The sequence below is a fragment of the Lepus europaeus genome, chromosome 11, assembly GCF_033115175.1.
Source record: "Lepus europaeus isolate LE1 chromosome 11, mLepTim1.pri, whole genome shotgun sequence".
NCBI classification, from domain to species: Eukaryota; Metazoa; Chordata; class Mammalia; order Lagomorpha; family Leporidae; genus Lepus; species Lepus europaeus.
The window spans coordinates 55,395,440-55,413,019 of record NC_084837.1 but is presented as its reverse complement, the minus strand read 5'-3'; the positions used below and the strand labels follow the sequence as shown (position 1 = coordinate 55,413,019).

General features: G+C 43.9%; 1 protein-coding gene across 1 annotated transcript in view; it reads left to right on the top strand.

Annotated features, from left to right (window-relative positions):
* RYR3 (ryanodine receptor 3) overlaps positions 1–17,580 on the top strand; it is a 580,573-nt gene that overhangs the window by 460,883 nt on the left and 102,110 nt on the right. Inside the window, exons 52-62 of the mRNA XM_062206624.1 lie at positions 1,976–2,054; positions 4,304–4,393; positions 5,664–5,810; positions 6,009–6,071; positions 7,173–7,248; positions 7,364–7,487; positions 9,769–9,884; positions 10,670–10,737; positions 11,620–11,741; positions 15,073–15,122; positions 15,525–15,585. Of these exons, the coding sequence (XP_062062608.1) occupies positions 1,976–2,054; positions 4,304–4,393; positions 5,664–5,810; positions 6,009–6,071; positions 7,173–7,248; positions 7,364–7,487; positions 9,769–9,884; positions 10,670–10,737; positions 11,620–11,741; positions 15,073–15,122; positions 15,525–15,585 (996 nt within the window). The remainder of the gene's footprint in view (positions 1–1,975; positions 2,055–4,303; positions 4,394–5,663; positions 5,811–6,008; positions 6,072–7,172; positions 7,249–7,363; positions 7,488–9,768; positions 9,885–10,669; positions 10,738–11,619; positions 11,742–15,072; positions 15,123–15,524; positions 15,586–17,580) is intronic.

The following is a 17,580-nucleotide window of genomic DNA, read 5'->3' as shown; positions in this document are numbered from 1 at the left end:
GATTATATGAGGGGTTTGCAAAAAGTTCTTGGAAAATGTATGTTACGAAAAAAACTGTGCATGAATTTCAAAAAAATGCTCTAAAATAAACCTTTATTTCCATTCCATCTTCCATTCTCAAGTCCCCTTATAGATCATGTTATTACATTCTGGACATTTCTTTGGAGGGTAGGATTGATTTTTTAAATTATAAGATAAAGATGCTTCCTCAGGTCATAGTTTATGGAACCATCCTGACAAATGAGGCAACTAATTTATTAATGAATTTTTTTAACAAAGTCTTTGTTCTTTGTGAATTAGACCAGATATAACAGCATCATACATTGAAACAACCCCATAAATAATATTCTGCTAAGCTGCAGCCAGAACTCCAGTGTGATGGCAAAATAGGATGGCGTCCTTGTTGGAGAGGCTGGACCTGCTCTTTGCCATGCTAAGGGTTGCTGGAACTATGGCTCCAATAGCACCTTTTAATTACTCTTTGATTTCCCTGAAATTCCTCAGTGCTATAGAGTAAGCCATAGAGGTGTGTTTAAATTATCCTTTGGGAAAAAATATTGCTCAGTTTTGCTTTGTATAAGTTTAACACCAGTTGTGAATATGTGTTGAGGTATACAGTCTTCATCCCCAGGGTTATTCTACATGAAGATCTCCAAAACTGCTGCAGAACGAGCAGGAAAAATAAAACTGACCCTATACAAACCTCTTGGACTTTTGTTTGGTGTCAGTAGTTCTTAAATGAGAGCCTAAACCCTTTGTGGGCTCTCAATTTTCGTAGCATAAAATTCATCTCTGGAAAATTAAGTACACATTCCATCATATAGAGCCTTGAACGAAGGGAATGATGGGAAGAAGAATTGAACCTGCTATAAAGAAAAAGAAAGGGACATGGTAAAACACCAAGCTGGCATCAAAGAGAAGGCAGGTGTTGACTATGGAGAACTTTGATAATTAAGTGTGCCAAAGGAAGAGAAAGCAAATGGCATAATAAGGTAGATGCCTTTATAAACATTGAAACAACAGTCTACTCCAGAAATTGTATGCTAACGATAAGTGGTTGTATGTTATTCTGAGAGTCCCAATTCCTTTAAATATACCTCTGACATCAATGTGGTTCTTTGGGTATCATGAGAAATGAGGTCTAACCCTGGATAACTTAAGGAGAAAAGTGTTTTATTGGCAAAATTTGAGATCATTATCAAAACCTAATGAGAGGTTGATTAAACTCAGCAAGGACAGGCACCATGGAAGAACTGGCCCCAAGGCACAGTGACCAAATGAGAATTCCCCATTGGGTGAAGCATCTTGGAATGTTTTCTACCCTTCTGTTGCCCAACTCAGCTCACCATGCCAACTCAGATTCCACAGAGAGGGAGTCTGCTTTGCCTGGTTATCTGTCATTGGTAACAGTTCACATAACACCACGTGCAACCCAAGAAGACTTGCAATGCAAAGGGAAATGGAGTTACTGTTACCAACAGGAGGGAGGGTCAAGAGCAACAGGGAAGCAGAAATGACAGATTCCTACTTTACTTCCAAAATACTTGTATTTAACCATGAGCTACTAAACCCAAAAAGGTAGACGACCACTATTTTACAGCATATCATCCTGTAGCTACCATTTCTGCTATTCCCAGATCAGAGCAGTAGGCTGACAGGCCAGTTTCTTTGGATGAAGAGGTCCTCACTGTCTAACCTGGACAGGTCTGGTCCAAGAGCCAGAGTGGTTCTACAGGAGCCAAAGAGATGCTGGAGCAGCTGGAGGGAGTCCACCTCTGCAGAGACATTCTATGATCAGACGTGGCTGCATGTCTGAGACCTCACCCTGCAGTGCCATTTCTGCTCAGCACTACCACTGCTATGGTTTGCTGTCGCTTCAGCTTTGGGGTTAGCCAGTGATGAAATCCGACTTCTGTCATCTACCATATCTAGATAAAGCACTTAGAGGAGTTGTAAATTTTTTTTCTCATTTCAGTTTTTCCTTGCCTGAAAAATTGGAATACATTGTCACCAAGTATGCTGAGCATTCACATGATAAATGGGCCTGTGAAAAGGTAGGGATTATCACCCAATTGACAACTGTCAAGGAGAAGAAACAGCTCAAGACCATTAAAGGGTCCACTGCTGGAAATCTGCCTGATTTGTCTAAGTGACAGCTCGCCATGCCGAGAACATTCATTATTTCCTGGCAGCAATTTCCCAGGGTTGGTGGAGGTCAGACAAATAGGCAGAGTGGCTGCTAGTGCTGTTTCGGTATTTCTCAAGAAAATGATCAATCTGGAAGTGTTAACTTCTTTTTTAACATTGTATTTCCTAGAGTTTGTGCCCAAGCACATACTGGTGTGTGTTTGACATAAATGCTTAATGGGAATGGGGAAGCTTTTATTTTAACTTTTTTTCTTTGAATAACACATTGGAAAGGAGGAAATGACATTGAAAGCTTTGTCTTTTCTAGGAAGTTGATTTTACTCTAGGGAGGACACACGAGTGTCTTCCTACGGTAGGCAGCAGTAGAACTTCCAGACACTCCCTTGTTAATAAGCCTGTCCATCTGGTGTTTAAAATTCCTCACCACATGAGGTCAAGCTGCTTAATAAGTTTAATTGCTATGTCAGCCCTTTAATGCTGGCAGGCATCAGGGTAAGACTGTGCCAAAGACATCCAGGATTCCTGTGGACAGCCAGTTAAGGACCAGGGCCATTGCTCAGCTGCAGCAGTGGGTCTAGCTCCACAGCAAAACCATAGACAACCACATCCATGGAATACTGCCATGTCCTCACATAGGGTGCACCTTGAGCATCATATTGATCTGGGCTCCACTCATGTTTTTAAAGCCCTGTTTGGGACTGGTGATATTAGCATCCATCGTAACTGTGGTTGGGGCTCAGACCTCATAGTTATAGAGCAAGGATGGGAAAACCTATTCTGCAAAGGGTCAGATAATAAACACTGGAAGCTGTGGACCACACAGCCTTAACTCTGCCATTGTAGCACAAAATTAGCCATTGACAAAACAAATAAAAGGATATCTGTGTTCTAATAAAACTATTTACAAAATAAAAAGGCAATCAAGTGGATTTGGCCCAAAGGCCATAGTTTATAGAACCTTGCTCTAGAGCTTCTATGTTTTCTAAGAATTCTTTCTATATGGTTGTTTGGCCAGCCCATAAATTAGGGAGAAGAAATAGCTCCATGAATCCATAATAATATCCAATCTATTACTGAACCACATGGGTTTCACCTCCTGAGTCTCCCTTGAATTGCTCTGTTCTCTCCATCCCCATACTACGACTTTAGTCCAAGCTGCTGTCATCTTTCACCAGAATGATTGTGATAACTTCCTTATTGGTCTACCCATTAGCCTTTTTCTTCACACCACAAGCAAGTGATGATTTCAGGATGCACATTAAATCATACGTTATCACTGCTTCTGCTTGTCCAGTCCCTCTCCTTGTTAAACTCCTTTGACAACTTCTGACTATTCTCAACATAAAGGTCCAAATCCTTAGCAAGGCCTGTAAGTGCTGGCTAATCTGACCTCTGCTACCATCTCTCCCACATGCCCATCTCTTACATACTACACACATGTGTGAGAGCTTCCTCCATTGGCGCCAGCTGCCCTCTGCAGTCAGACAGGTGCACACACCATTCCACAGCTCATCTTCCAAGTATCCATTCATGCATCAACTCCTAGTATGGGGCTGCCCCAGATCTGGGTCCTCTTAGCACCTCATTCTCAAGGGCAGGGGGACATTTAGAGTAGTAAACTTCCAGGTTCAGATATGTTGACAGGTGCCTATGGAATATCCAAGTGGGGCTTAAGTAGATTCGGGAATTGGGAGAGCATGCTAGGCTGGAAACATGGATTTAACATTAGGCACTTATCAGTGGTAAAATTTTTATTCTTTCTGGGGCTGGCATGCAAGAGTGCAAACCAAACACTCCCTGTGTGCAGCAGGCAGGAGGCCTTTCAGCCTGCCTTGCACTCCTCCTGGGTGTGCAACACTGACCTAAGAAGCATTGTTCTCAGCGTCCTTCCACACATCCTTCTACTTAAGTGGGCCTGAAACACAAGCAAAACAGTGGAGAGGACAGCAACTGACACACGAAGGAATAAAGGGGCAGAGTTCAAGATTCAGGAGGCGAAGAGCCTGATGACCTTAGAGGATCAATTACAAGGGATTTCCAAGCCCTGTCACCGTCCATTATTCCATTCATGCAGTGAAAATAGAAGCAGGAATTTGGGTCAGGTAGCAGGACTCTTCGAGTGCCAAGGTCGTTTAAACTGAGAGCCTTTCTGCAGAGCCAGAGCGGATGGAAATACGGAATTTCCCTGGATGAAAACGTGAAGACCCACCCACTGATCAGGCCTTTCAAGACCCTGACGGAGAAGGTAAGAAACGCACCTCTGCTGACGCTCTGTGCAGCCTTCAGTTTCGTTCCCAGGGAATCCTATCTGAAGCTCAGAGGAGCACAGAGCACACGCACTCTCAATTTCCTTCGAGACTTTCTAGGACTCCACAAACTGCTCATGCACTTGCCGGCGGGCAGCAGCCCCAGGACCAGTTTACAAGTTCCCAGCCTTGTGTTCCGTTCTTTGGCTCTGAGATCCCATTGGTGGAAGAAGCACTGTGCTAGGCTAGGCTGAAATACTTGTAGTTCTGCAAACTGAGCTAGACGGTTGAGGTAGGGTGAGGGGCAGGAGCAGTGAATTGCTGGAGAAGATTCAGACAGAAATGGTTTCTAATACAGGAACAGAGTCCCCGAGGAAATAGGCACAGGTCTGCTTTTTGTAAATTAAGAAATGTGGTTCAACTGAATTCCCATCCTACAGTCAGTTCAAGAGTTCTTTGCATACTTTAGGCCCAGTGTCCTGTGTTAAGGGCAGCCTGTGTGTCTCTGTACACACACTGACCCTCTAGAAACTTGTTACAGATCAGAAGAGAGCCTGAACCCAAAGCACTGTGTGTTTCTCAAGCTCAAAGGAGTAGAGTGGCCTCAGCTGATGTATATAGAGGGAGAAGCGAGGATTCGGAGTCCCTTCACTGCCCTGGTCTCAGCCCATAGTGTGTTGCCGGTGTCTGGGGAGCCTATAGACTTGGCTTTCACTGGTTTTTAGGGTGCCCCAGGCACCAGAGTTTGGGTATTTGAAGCCACTTCAGCAGTGGCATCAAAGGGTAAACTCACCTCTACCCAAGACATTTCTGTTTCTGGTGGTAGAATTTGAACCACACTTCTCATTTTTTATTACATTATGATATCTTCTCCAGATGATATCATAAATGAAATAATTTTAAAAAAAAACAAAGAGCTTTGTGCAAGTACATTTTGACAATACTCTGTCTTAAGCAGCTGCTAGGGTATGAGGAGACATTCTCCTATTGTTGATTCCTCTTTATCCACAAAACGTGGATCTTGTCCATAATATCTGATATATTCCTTTGAAGACCAAGAGACTGTGGGATCTTACAAAACATCAGGAAGCCTAATTATGTGATTCAGGTGAGATGCCACCAAGTGTGGTCTAACTGGTGAGAGAGAGGGCCAGAGCTTTCTATTTCTAGCACCCTGTCCACACTGGGATCCGACTACCATGGGGAGACAGGACAGTCAGAATGTTCGGGTGGGTTCTGCAGAGCTCATCTGTTCCAACTGTCTTCCAGGAGAAAGAAATTTATCGCTGGCCTGCCAGGGAGTCCCTAAAAACCATGCTGGCTGTGGGCTGGACCGTGGAGAGGACCAAAGAGGGTGAAGCCTTGGTTCAGCAGCGGGAAAATGAGAAACTTCGAAGTGTGTCCCAGACCAGCCAGGTAGGACGGCCACATGCCAAGGCCAGGGTGAGCCCACAGGAAATCTGGGGACCATCTCACTGAGGCACTGGGGGTGGCAACGCCTAAGATGACCCTTGGGGGTTTGTTGGGACTCATCGTTAACAGCTGAAGCTGGGACCGCTGATAAGAAGAAGGAAAGCAGTGGCAACCCCTGTGACCCTTGCTCTACTTTCCTAGGGTAACAGCTACAACCCTGCTCCCCTCGACCTCTCAAACGTTGTGCTCTCCAGAGAACTCCAGGTCAGTGGTGATGCCTTCACAACAGCAGAGCCCCTCCAGGTCAGGGCATAGCACTTTGCCATGGAGTTCAAGGGGGAAGGAATGCCCGGAACATGTCACCTGTAGACTATCCAAACACAAGAAGGCCCCCACTGTGCAGAGACCATGGGAAGTCTCAGCAGAATTAATCATTCATCTGAGGAGAGGCTGGGCACTTTGTCCAAGGATGGCATAAGGGGTGCTGGCTCAGGAAGGTGAAGGGCAGCCAGCAAACTGCTCTATCAAAACTCCAGCATTTAAGACAAAACCTTGGAAATTCGACCCCTGAGTTGAGATGTTTGCCCGGTCCTTGTGAGTCCCCCTTATGTCCTTGGAGTTTATAATGACAGCTTGCATGTCCCATAATGGATTTGTTCAAATTCTTCCTGACAGTGCAGATAAGCAGTTGTTGCAGGACAAAGTGACGTAAAACCGGGGGGATGGAACTAAAGGCCCTAAGCTGCCTCCCCTCTCCTCCTCTCTTACACACAGAGCTAGCTGTGGCCTGCCCCAGCCTGGCGCACTGAGAGTCCATCCATCCAATCCCTAGGGCCTTCTAGAAAGTATCTCCCGAAAATACACCCTTCCTAATAGGTCACTGTTTCATGAACCTAATACAGATTAATTCTGTTGGGGAAATGTCATGTACCATAGTGTGCTCTAAGATGTGGTTATTTGGAGTTTGGTAAGCTAAAGGCTTTCAGGAATTCTAGACTTTGCTTGACCAGCACTCACAGCTCCCTGTCTCGGGTCAAGAGTGTGATACTGAACTCCTATGAAGAATAAAGGGCTGCCAGCCTTAGTTCCCACTGAGAATGTGTGCTTCTGATAAATGCATCAAGCTTACGGGATAATAAATTACAAGGGAAGGATGGAATTAAAAATAGTCGTCTGTGTGTATGGGAAGACAGAAAACTAATGAGGTGCATAAGCACAGACTAATTAATGATGGGAGGCTCTCAGCAGTGATGCTGTTAGCATTCTGCGATGCTCTGTTCCTAAGACTTCCTGAAATAGCCTGGCAGATCGTAAGCTGTTCTTGCCTGCTTTCTCTTTGACTGGCGTCTCCTTGGTGGGACGTAGGGAATGGTGGAGGTCGTGGCTGAGAACTATCACAATATCTGGGCCAAGAAGAAGAAGCTGGAGCTGGAGAGCAAAGGTGAGCCTGGTCCACAACGTCCCCTGGAAGAGGGTGAGCTGGGGGCAGGTGTGTTCTCCCAGGGATGTAATGAAAGAGGCAGACACGTTGTCATCTCGCCCCTCACTGACTCCAGGTGGCGGCAGTCATCCTCTTCTGGTGCCATATGACACCTTAACTGCCAAGGAAAAGTTCAGAGACCGAGAGAAGGCACAGGACCTGTTCAAATTCCTCCAAGTGAATGGTGTTATAGTTTCTAGGTAAGTCATTTTCCACAGAAGTTAGTGGGTCAGGAATGTGGATGAGGTATCTCTCTTTGCATGTATTTAATTAGCTGCCTACAAAACCCATCAGATTAAGGATAGAAGCTGAGTCTTTTGAGATGAGTTAAAAGCAATACAGGTACTCATTCACAAATCTGGAGCTAGGGAACAAGTCCTTTGCTTTGTACAGTGTTCCAGTAATTGGAGTCATAAACCACAAACCTAGTACATCCTCAAAGCCTTGGAATTTGGGCTTCTTTAAAGAGCACTGAGAATTTTGAGGCACATGTAAAAACAAAGTGTAATATTCTAAATATTTTTAAGTTCTCTTCTCATGTTTTACAGTTGTCTCATACATGCCCAATTCAGAAATTTGGAAGCTTGTAGTTATAGGTCTTTATAAAATATGCAATTTAATTTCATGGAATCAACAGTTATCTGCATACTTTCATTATTTAATATGATCTTTTATTAAATTACCTAACAGTAGCAAGTATACTTGATGCAAACAGTCTTTGAACAATAGGAATTGATTCTTATGAAGATGCAGCTCTATGGGGGGAGATTAAATGCATGGTGCCTTCCTAAACAGATGTAAGCCAAAATTATCTAGAGGAATGTTTTATACGAGGATGACCTTGGCTTCTTAAGTCAAAGGGAGAATCTGTTTTCTCACTGGTCAGATGTTAGCAGTGGGCTATGCTGCGTAGGTTCCTGCTCGCTGAGCCCTTTGTAGAATGAAAAACAAGGTAGTATTCCTATTCTGATGTTGCCTTTCCTCCCTAAAGAAAATGTTTGCTAGGCAAGCTGTTCATTCTTCTTTTAGTTTCCTACAGAATTGTTGCCATTGAATGTCAAAAAATAAAAATAAAATTCTATATAAATATATCTATTGTATCTCATATGAAAAAATAACAAAAGTTATTTGCCGTACTGTTGAGCTGGAAAGGTCAGACAGCAGGAGACAGCCTTCGGGGAAGCATTCAAGAAATGCTCCCAGCGTCATTTTGATCTTGTTCTTAACACCAAGATGAGTAAGATTTGCTGATAAATAACTTGCTCATGGAAATGGAAAATTCTCCTTTACTGTAACTAAAGAGAAATCCAAGGAGGGTAATAAAGGAGAAAGATGATTGTATTCTGCAACCATATCCTGAATAGCTGCCTACCATGTACCAGACTCTGTGATAGGCACGTGGATGTCATCACTCGAGGTCCCTGTCACCAAAGAGAACCTCTGAGGTCCTCCCACCCCTGCCTCAGATCTGCTACATCTTCAGCTTCCCCATCGCTGGATGGCAACCATTCTTCAGTTGCTCCAGCCTTGACTCTTCTTTTTCTGCCAACCCACATCCAATCCTTCAGGAAATCCTGATGGTTTTACCTTTAGAATGTACCCAGAGTCTGACCCTTTCTCACCATCATTGTTGAGATAGCCTCCGCCCCAGGCTGCCTGCTTACACCCTTACCCACCACGGTCAATTTTAAACATAACAACCAGAGTGATTCTGTTAGAATGTAGGTCATAGCATGTCATTACTCTAATCAAAGCTTCCAGTAGTTGCCTATATCACTCAGAGCAAGAATAAAATTTTAGAGATGGGCCGCACTGCCCACCTTACATCCCTCTGACTGTTTGGTCACTTCCATTCCACCCCCATTGGCCTCTGTACCATATTCTTTCTACTCAGCATGCAAGAGCCTGTTCTCTATGCCTAGAAAGCTCTTTTCCCAGATGTCCATATAGCTAACCTCCTTCAAACCTTTACTCCAGTGTTAGTTTCCAGTGAGACCAACCCTGACTACACTATTTTAACACTACAATCTGCAAAACTTGCCTCCTCTAATCCCAAGCCTTTTCATCCTGCTTTAATTTTTCTTTATTTCCATAAAACTTGCTTCTAGCATTCCATATAATTTCTATGTTATTTATAAAATATGTAAATGGTATAACATTCTGTTTAATGCTAGCATGTAAATTCCATAAAAGTAAAGATTTTTGTGTTCCCCTCTGATTTATTCCCATCTCAGTATTTATTGAATGAATGATAAAGATTTTACTGAAAAATCTTTTCAGAAATTATTGTAATACAAATAGTACAGGCTCACAAAGTCAGATTCTGAGTGCCAGGGAACATCAGTCAAATGATGAATCATGTCATTAAGCCAGAAAAACCACAAGTGTTTGGAGTTCTGCTCAACCGGGACAGGACAGATGATGTACCAAAGTCACATGGTTGTTTCTGTTACTTCCCTGGGTCTGCCATTTCCAACCTAGAGGTATGAAGGATATGGAGCTGGATGCCTTCTCCATGGAAAAGAGGTTTGCCTATAAGTTCTTGAAGAAGATCCTGCAATACGTCGATTCTGCTCAAGAGTTTATTGCACATTTGGGTAAGTATCCCAGTGAAATGTTGCAACAAAATGTCTTTCCTAGTATACATGGTTTATATATACCTATCATTTTGAGGAAACAATAGCTGAGGCCCCCCCACCCCCACTTAAAAGTCCTTGGCTTCCTTACTGGACATCACTGAACCTGTTGTCATTTTTTCATATAACTCATCCTGTTACAAGTTTTCTGTTGCTTTGCTCTGTTACTATGGGTTTATGACTCAAACTTCCTGAAGCTGATTTCTTATCAGTAGAGAAAAGAGTAGTGAAAGGGCTTAGAGAATTGAGACCAGCACAATTCTAAAGCACTTTGTAGCATGTAAGATATTTGTGAGGCCGGCACTGTGGCTCACTAGGCTAATTCTCCGCCTGTGGTGCTGGCATCCCGGGTTCTAGTCCCGGTTGGGGCACCGGTTCTGTCCCGGTTGGTCCTCTTCCAGGCCAGCTCTCTGCTGTGGCCCAGGAGTGCAGTGGAGGATGGTCCAGGTGCTTGTGCCCTGCACCTGCATGGGAGACCAGGAGGAAGCACCTGGCTCCTGGCTTCAGCCGTAACGGCCACTTGGGGGGTGAACCAATGGAAAAAGGAAGACCCCTCTCTCTCTCTCTCTCTCTCTCTCTCTCTCTCTCTCTCACTCACTCACTAACTCTGCCTGTCAAAAAAAAATATTTGTGAAATCAAATAGGGCTTTTAAGGGCCTTTAGAAAAGTCACTCTGTTTCTAAAATACTGTGGTGGTTTTATTGTTTTTTTAATTGGCCAATGTTGTGCTACACGGGTCTTTGTAGAAGCCATTGTCAGCAGTGGGAAAACTGAGAAGTCTCCCCATGACCAGGAGATCAAATTCTTTGCCAAAGTAAGTGACTCTCTATATTTAACCAAATTACTTCCTCCTTAAGATCTCTACTATTTAGAGTTTAGTTTTGGCTGGATCAGCAAAAATATCTAAAACTCCAACGGTGTCCATAATACAAATCCCTATTTCTCTATGTGTGGAACGGTCATGATGTAGCTGATGGTCCAAGGAGGCAGCCTTCTTAGCTCCACGTCACCACCCAGTGACCCAACTTCTCCCTCCCTTATGATTCTACCATCTCTGGACATGAGACCCAAACAAGCTTGCCTAAACAAAATCTGTGGGAAATAAAAAGCTAGCCGCTTCAATGTTGGAGTTCTCTGCAAGGGGCTGGAACTTAGTCATTTTAGCTTTGTTTCGCTGCAAGGGATCCTGGGCAATGCATTCCCTAGCTGACTGGCCCTCTACCCAGCTGAAATACAGGGGGTCCTGTTATTAAAAAGAAGAACGTGGGTCCCAGTAAGCAGTGTCTTCTATACAACCCTACTCAAAGTACTAAAAGCACAGAAGACCTTGAGTTACTTTGCTCTGAAAAGTAGAGACAGAATACCGGAGACCAGCAGTGCTAGACCATGACCAAAGAAAGGACATCTGAGCGCAGGTGTCCCATAGGCCTCCACTGCAATGCTGACTCAGTGCTGTATACACATTTCTTTGGCCCTTAGTCAATGGCCCTCTCTTTTCACATATCCCCAAGGCCTCTTGTTTGAGACATAAAAAAAGGAAAATGTTATGGAAACTGGGACCCAAAGAGTAGAGTTTCCTGGAAAATGTACTGTCTCAGTGTTTAGAGAATTTTTACTCAGAAATGAACTTTTTGAAAGGAGCCAAGGGAGGAGCTTTGGCTAGTTTCCCAGAAGTTGATGTATGTTGGGTTTCCAGGTCCTCCTCCCACTGGTTGACCAGTACTTCACCAATCACCGTCTCTACTTCCTGTCATCTCCTCTGAAGCCCCTTAGCAGCAGTGGGTATGCCTCCCATAAAGAGAAAGAAATGGTGGCCAGGTGAGTCTGCACAGTAAAGAGAAAGTCACAGTGTTGAAGGGGTTCATATAAAGTGCCAGGATGCTAGGGACTAAATCATGAGTCTTTTGGAGAAAGAAAGCAAAGCCTGAGGGTTGGTGGCTCAGAGATGTGGTTATCATCCTGGTTTTGAAAAAAGTTCTATTCCTATCTATCTCTAATAGTTCAGTAACTAAGAGAAGTTCACTGTTTGGGAATAACAGTTGGGTTTGGGAAAGACTTAAATATGCAGATTGACCTCTGTCCCAAAAAACAGCATTTAGAAAAAGATGGAGGTCACTCTGAAGCTTGGGAAAAGTGAACACACGACACTGGAAAGAAACAGATGGACACTGCTTTCAGTCCCATCTTGCAAGCTTTACAAGATTGAAGTAGAAATGAAAAGAATAGATCATACAAGTTCTGGTGTGGATAATCTGAGATTTGAAATCTATAAAATAATTCCATATAAATTCCTAGTAGGAAAAAAATTTCCCAGCAAAACCCCAGATTCAGTGTTTTACCACTGCCTATAATTGTGGATACCTTAACAGGACAGAGAGGATGCTTCATGGTCAACCTAAAGATAGACTCACCCTGCCTCAAGTTCTCTGTTTGATTTTTGAAATGCAAAGAGTCAACTAGACTTCTAAATATCCAGTAGTTAAGAATGCTGGAGAAGTATTGTATCCACTCTTTATCCAGCACCCACTGATAGGGAACAGTGTACTTTGTAAGAACTCAGCCATTAAATATCACCATCTTTGTGAGGACATTCAAATCTAGGATTTAGTTAACACTTATGAAAAACATCATGGCTTGACACTAAGCTCACTTTTTCATATACAAAAGTTATGATTCATTTGTATAAATCTCATTGTAAAATATCACAATGTTTTAATTTCTAAGACCTACCTATATATTATGATCTCCATTTTGCAGATGAAGAAACTGAGGTTCAGCCAGGCTTACTCCAATGCCCAAAATGACCCAGGTAGTAAGTTAAGACAAGACCTTAGAATCTCTATCCATATTGTGTGCCATTTATTCTGCACCATAATTATTTGATCTTATTTAAGGCGGAAGAAACCCTGTGTGATCAAAATGAGTTCTATTTAGAACAAGGTACTGACCAAAGACGACCTAGGCATTTTCAGGAGACACCAGTGTATTTGGTAAGAAGTGAGGGAAACGAGGGATGCAGTGAAATATTCAGATAATCCAGTAGAGGGCAGATGTGTCTGTTTTCCTCATCTGTTTTTCTTAGACTATTAATTCATGGAAATGTAACATTTGTTCAAGCAGGCACCATTTGTCACAGCTGGAATACAACCCAGAGCTGAACAGCCTTGCAAATAGCTTTCAGATCCACCAGTGTGCTTGCTGCCATCCATAGACGCAGTCGTGTTTGCCCTGAGTGTATTCATGTTGCCTGACTCACCTTATTTGTGATCTTTGCCCTTGCTCCACCTAGTCTGCAATTTGCTATTCATTCACCAGCATGTCCTAGACCAATTCTCTCTCTCTCTCTCTCTCTCTCTCTCTCTCTCTCTCTCTCTCACACACACACACACACACACACCTTTATCACCTTAAAATTCTGAGATGGAGGGGAGTTATCTGGGGAGTCTGCCATCATGACTTAGGGCTAAGAGCAATGCTTCCACTTAAATCCTGCGCTCTGAGGGGACAAACCTTTGGGAAGTTCAGGTCCTGGCCTCGGCTTCTGGACAAAGCACTTCTGCCAGGGAGGAGAGCCATGTTAGTATTAGAATCAGGCAACCCAACCATCTGCTATGGTTAGAGAAACATGATTTGGTGTTTATACAGAATATGTGTCCACTTGGAAGCATTTGCAGTTGAAATCAGTGTTTATCTGCCCCTAATTCTGAAAGCTAACAGTCATATGACTCCTCTCTGTTTATAAATGAGAAGGCCGAGGGACAGAGCACCTCAGGGGCTTCACCAAGACACCCAGTTGCTCACAGACTGAGCTACAGAACCCACATTCCCTGGGCTGATTTGTCTGCTCTCCCAACTCATGGCTTCGCCTCAAATGCATATCTCTGGAAATAACAAGCACTGGGCAAAGAGAACAAAAGCAGCCATCCATGTTGAATTGCACACTTTCTGGCTGCCAAACTTTGTTAACCTATTATGAATTCCCTTAAGCTCTAGGCTGGCAGGGTTCTAACTTTCCACTGTGAAATCTAGTGACAAATCTTGGAGACTTTGGCTTGTGATTTTCCAGAAGACAGTCCAGAAAGAGCCGGGGCATTAAGGAAAAACTTCATAAAGATGAGCAAGTAGCCATCCCTCCAACACTTAGGATGTATTTCTTCTCCACTTGCTTTGTCCTGTGGAAGCATCTGTGCTATGTGGGCCAAAGAGAACCATGACAAGTTATGAGTAAGAGACTGGGAATGCCTTTAGTTCAGTCTCACTATGGAACCCCATGGCCTATACACAGGTGTTTGGTTTTTTTTCCTGCTTTCTGAAGGGACTGCTGAGTTCTTGTGTAGCCATGGTAATGTCAAATAATGTCTTGGTTCTAGGAATTCCCTCCCAACAGTGTTAGCAGCACAGGTCTCATGGTAGCCATAGTGCCCGGGCTGGGATCCATCAGAAACATTCACTGAGCTCCTTTCTAACCACACAAGCCCTCTACTAGGCCCTGTGGAGAGTCCAACAGTGAGGCACACTTGAACCTTCAAAGGATTTCATGGTAGAAACTATGGGTGAAAGGGGAAGGTCATAGTTTCCAAGGACCCAGATGGGACAGCCACCTGCTCAGGCCCGTACAATAATGAGAGATGACAGAAAATGCCTTTCCTAAAGTGTTTTCTTGTTTGTTCATCATGTCTCATCCCATACCTTAATCATGAACATTTTTCCAACCCCAGCTTCTTGGCCAGCATCCCACTGACTGAAGCCTCACAGCCTCAGTTGAAGGCTGCAAAACAGCCTGCAACCCATTGCACCAGTGGAAATATACTTTCAGAATCCTCTTTTATTCCTGAACATTATGAAAATGAACATTTTCAGCCCATAGCACAGTTTGCACAGGGTCACTACAAAATATCCTAAGTGTTGCAGGACGATTGCTTTCAGGAAGCATGGGGCTGCCTGCACAATACCTCTGGGATTCTATACCCAGATAGTGTGACCCACACATTTTCCAGAGCATGGCCTGGAGCATTCTTAGAGAGAAGCACAGTACATCTAGTTGGAGTGCCAATCTGTACTAGGGGGGATAATGGAAAAGATGTGGGGTACAAACTAGTTCCTGAATCTCTGTGACTTTCTGGATTCTGTTTTATTTTTTCTGCTTCAGCCTGTTCTGCAAACTTGCTGCTCTTGTTAGACACAGGATTTCCCTCTTCGGTAAGTGAACTGGTGCTAAAGGCAACACTACTCCTCTTGGTAATTATCCTGAGCTTGTATTCTGCCTCTGTCTGCAGCTCCCTCAGACAACCTGAGCCTTGGAACTAAGGTGTCACCTAAATTTGCCACGGGAAATTGGTCTGAAGCATGATAAATGACCTCTCTACCCCTTTAACAGCTCTGATTTTCCACACCAATGAATGTTTTAAACTCTGCCTCTGGCATCTATCACAAAGCAGAGGTTGTGTCGGGCTGGAGATAAATGCGTGCTCCCTAAACACAGGCCTGGCACTTGATGTGCTTGGTGGTTATACTAGGCTCTGGTCTGTGCATACTGAGACGAGTGCATTTATAGAAAGGCAGAGTGGTTTGAGGAGTCACAGGTGATGTTTTTTATTCTAGGGAGCGATTCGACTACAATGGTGAGCTGTCTCCACATCTTAGCTCAGACACTTGACACAAGGTGAGTCCACCCAGTTTCTGCTGATAGCTTCTCAAGACTCCCTCTTTGACTGCCTCATCTCCCTGACAGTTGTACTAAAGAGAAGATAAGTCAGTGCTCTGCATGAGTTGGGAAGAGAGGGAGACAGGACAAAGAGAATCTGATGCTGGACGCTGGCACTCTGTCTCTCACATGATGCAGAGCCACTGTCCCGGCATACACCAGAAGCTAAGAGTTGAGCGTGTGGTCAGTTCATTCTTCAGAAGATAAAGTACATGATTTGGGAGGCAGCACTGTGTGCCAAATTCCCCACAACAAAAGGACTTCTGGGCGGATGTTTAGCCTAGCAGTTAAGATGCTGTATCCCTTTCAGAGTAGCTGCGTTCAGTTCCGGCTCTGGCTTCCTGCTACTACAGAGCCTGGGAGGCAGCAGTGATTGGGTTCCTGCCACTCACGTAGGAGACTTTGATGAAGTTCTCATGTTCCAGCATCAGCCTTGGGCTGGTCCTGGCCCTTGTAAGCATTTGGGAAATAAACCAGCAGATGGGAGCACTCTCTGCTTCTCAAATATTTTCTTTTAAAACAAGGAAGATTTGCCCAATGGGTAGTAGAGCCATAAACATCTTGGAAGAGCTGAACAATATCACTCTGAAGTTAAAACGACCAAGGAAGGAAATGCAGGGAGATCTGGTTTCCAGAAGATCAGAGACAAAGGTGGCCATGGGGTCTGTGGGGAGATACAGCTGAACAGGGACAGTATCTTTAAAAAACGACACATATAAATGCTGCTGTTATTAACATAAAAGAAGAGATTTAAAAGTGAGACCATAGTGAAACCAATGGAGTAGGAGCTGTCTTAGACATGCTCAATAGGAAGGGCCCTCATCAGAGTTGGGAGAGAACACACCTCCCAAGACCCAGTGGAAAAAGACAGGCACCAGCCTAAAAGAGTGGTGTGAAGATGAACGTCACAGCACGGTGAGAGTAACTACACAGAAAGATCCAGGACCAGCAGAGGCAATTTTAGTGTTTTTGAGAGAAATACATGCTGTGGAGACATCGGAATAGCTCAAATTTGCAGGATCAGACCAAGGCCTCCCAATGACTGAAATCCCTTGCAATTGGGATAAGGCATCTTTACTCCAAGAAGCCTGCGAAGCTTTGGGAGAAGTTCAGTGTTGTTGTTGTTTTGAAGCAGATCAGTGTCATTGGTGGTCATTCCTGGCAAAATCTGCCGCTAGAAAGTCAGGCAGAGAACCCATCAGTACTTACAGGGCAGGAGTCAGCCTCACGGACTTCATTCCCTAGTTGTTATTGTCCTGATGGGTTGGATGGTTCTCAAGAAGATGCTGTGATAAAAAGCATTTGCCCTTGAAGCAAGTCTGCGATATTCTTGTGGCTGAGATGTGGAAACAGGGAAAATTATAGATTGCTTAGAGGTTTCACTCCAATTGGGAGTTTTATACAGTAGTTTGGAGGGAAGACCTCAGATGCCCATAGGAATTACCATTCCTGCTGGCTCCATTTCAGTATTCCTCCCTACCCCCAGTGTTCTGATTAAACTTTTATTTATTTGTTTATTTATTTTAAGCTATACATTTTTAAAAGATTAACTGTCCCTTTCTCTCCCCTCATCCAATCTAGTATGTCCCTACAAACTACTGCAAATCCAAACTTCAATTAATCTCCTCTTCCTGTTGCTGCTGCTTTCTCTTTTGCTCCTTCTCTTGTCCCCTCTCCCTCTTCTCCCTCCCTCTCCCTTTCAGAGAGCCTGCCTCAGAAGAGCTCATACTTCTAGCTAGTTCTTACAAAACTTGCTTCTCGACAGTAAGCAATAAGAAAAGCTCACCTCCCTATCCTTGTAACTGAGTATTGACAGAAGACTCTAGCAAGGTTCTATAGCAAGAAGGCAACCAATATCAGCCTCATTCTAAGTTGTTCTCTACACATCCTCAAGCGTTGTGCAATAAATCCTTCAAACTGAGCACAGTGTCCCGTTGCTAGCCCCTTTGGGAC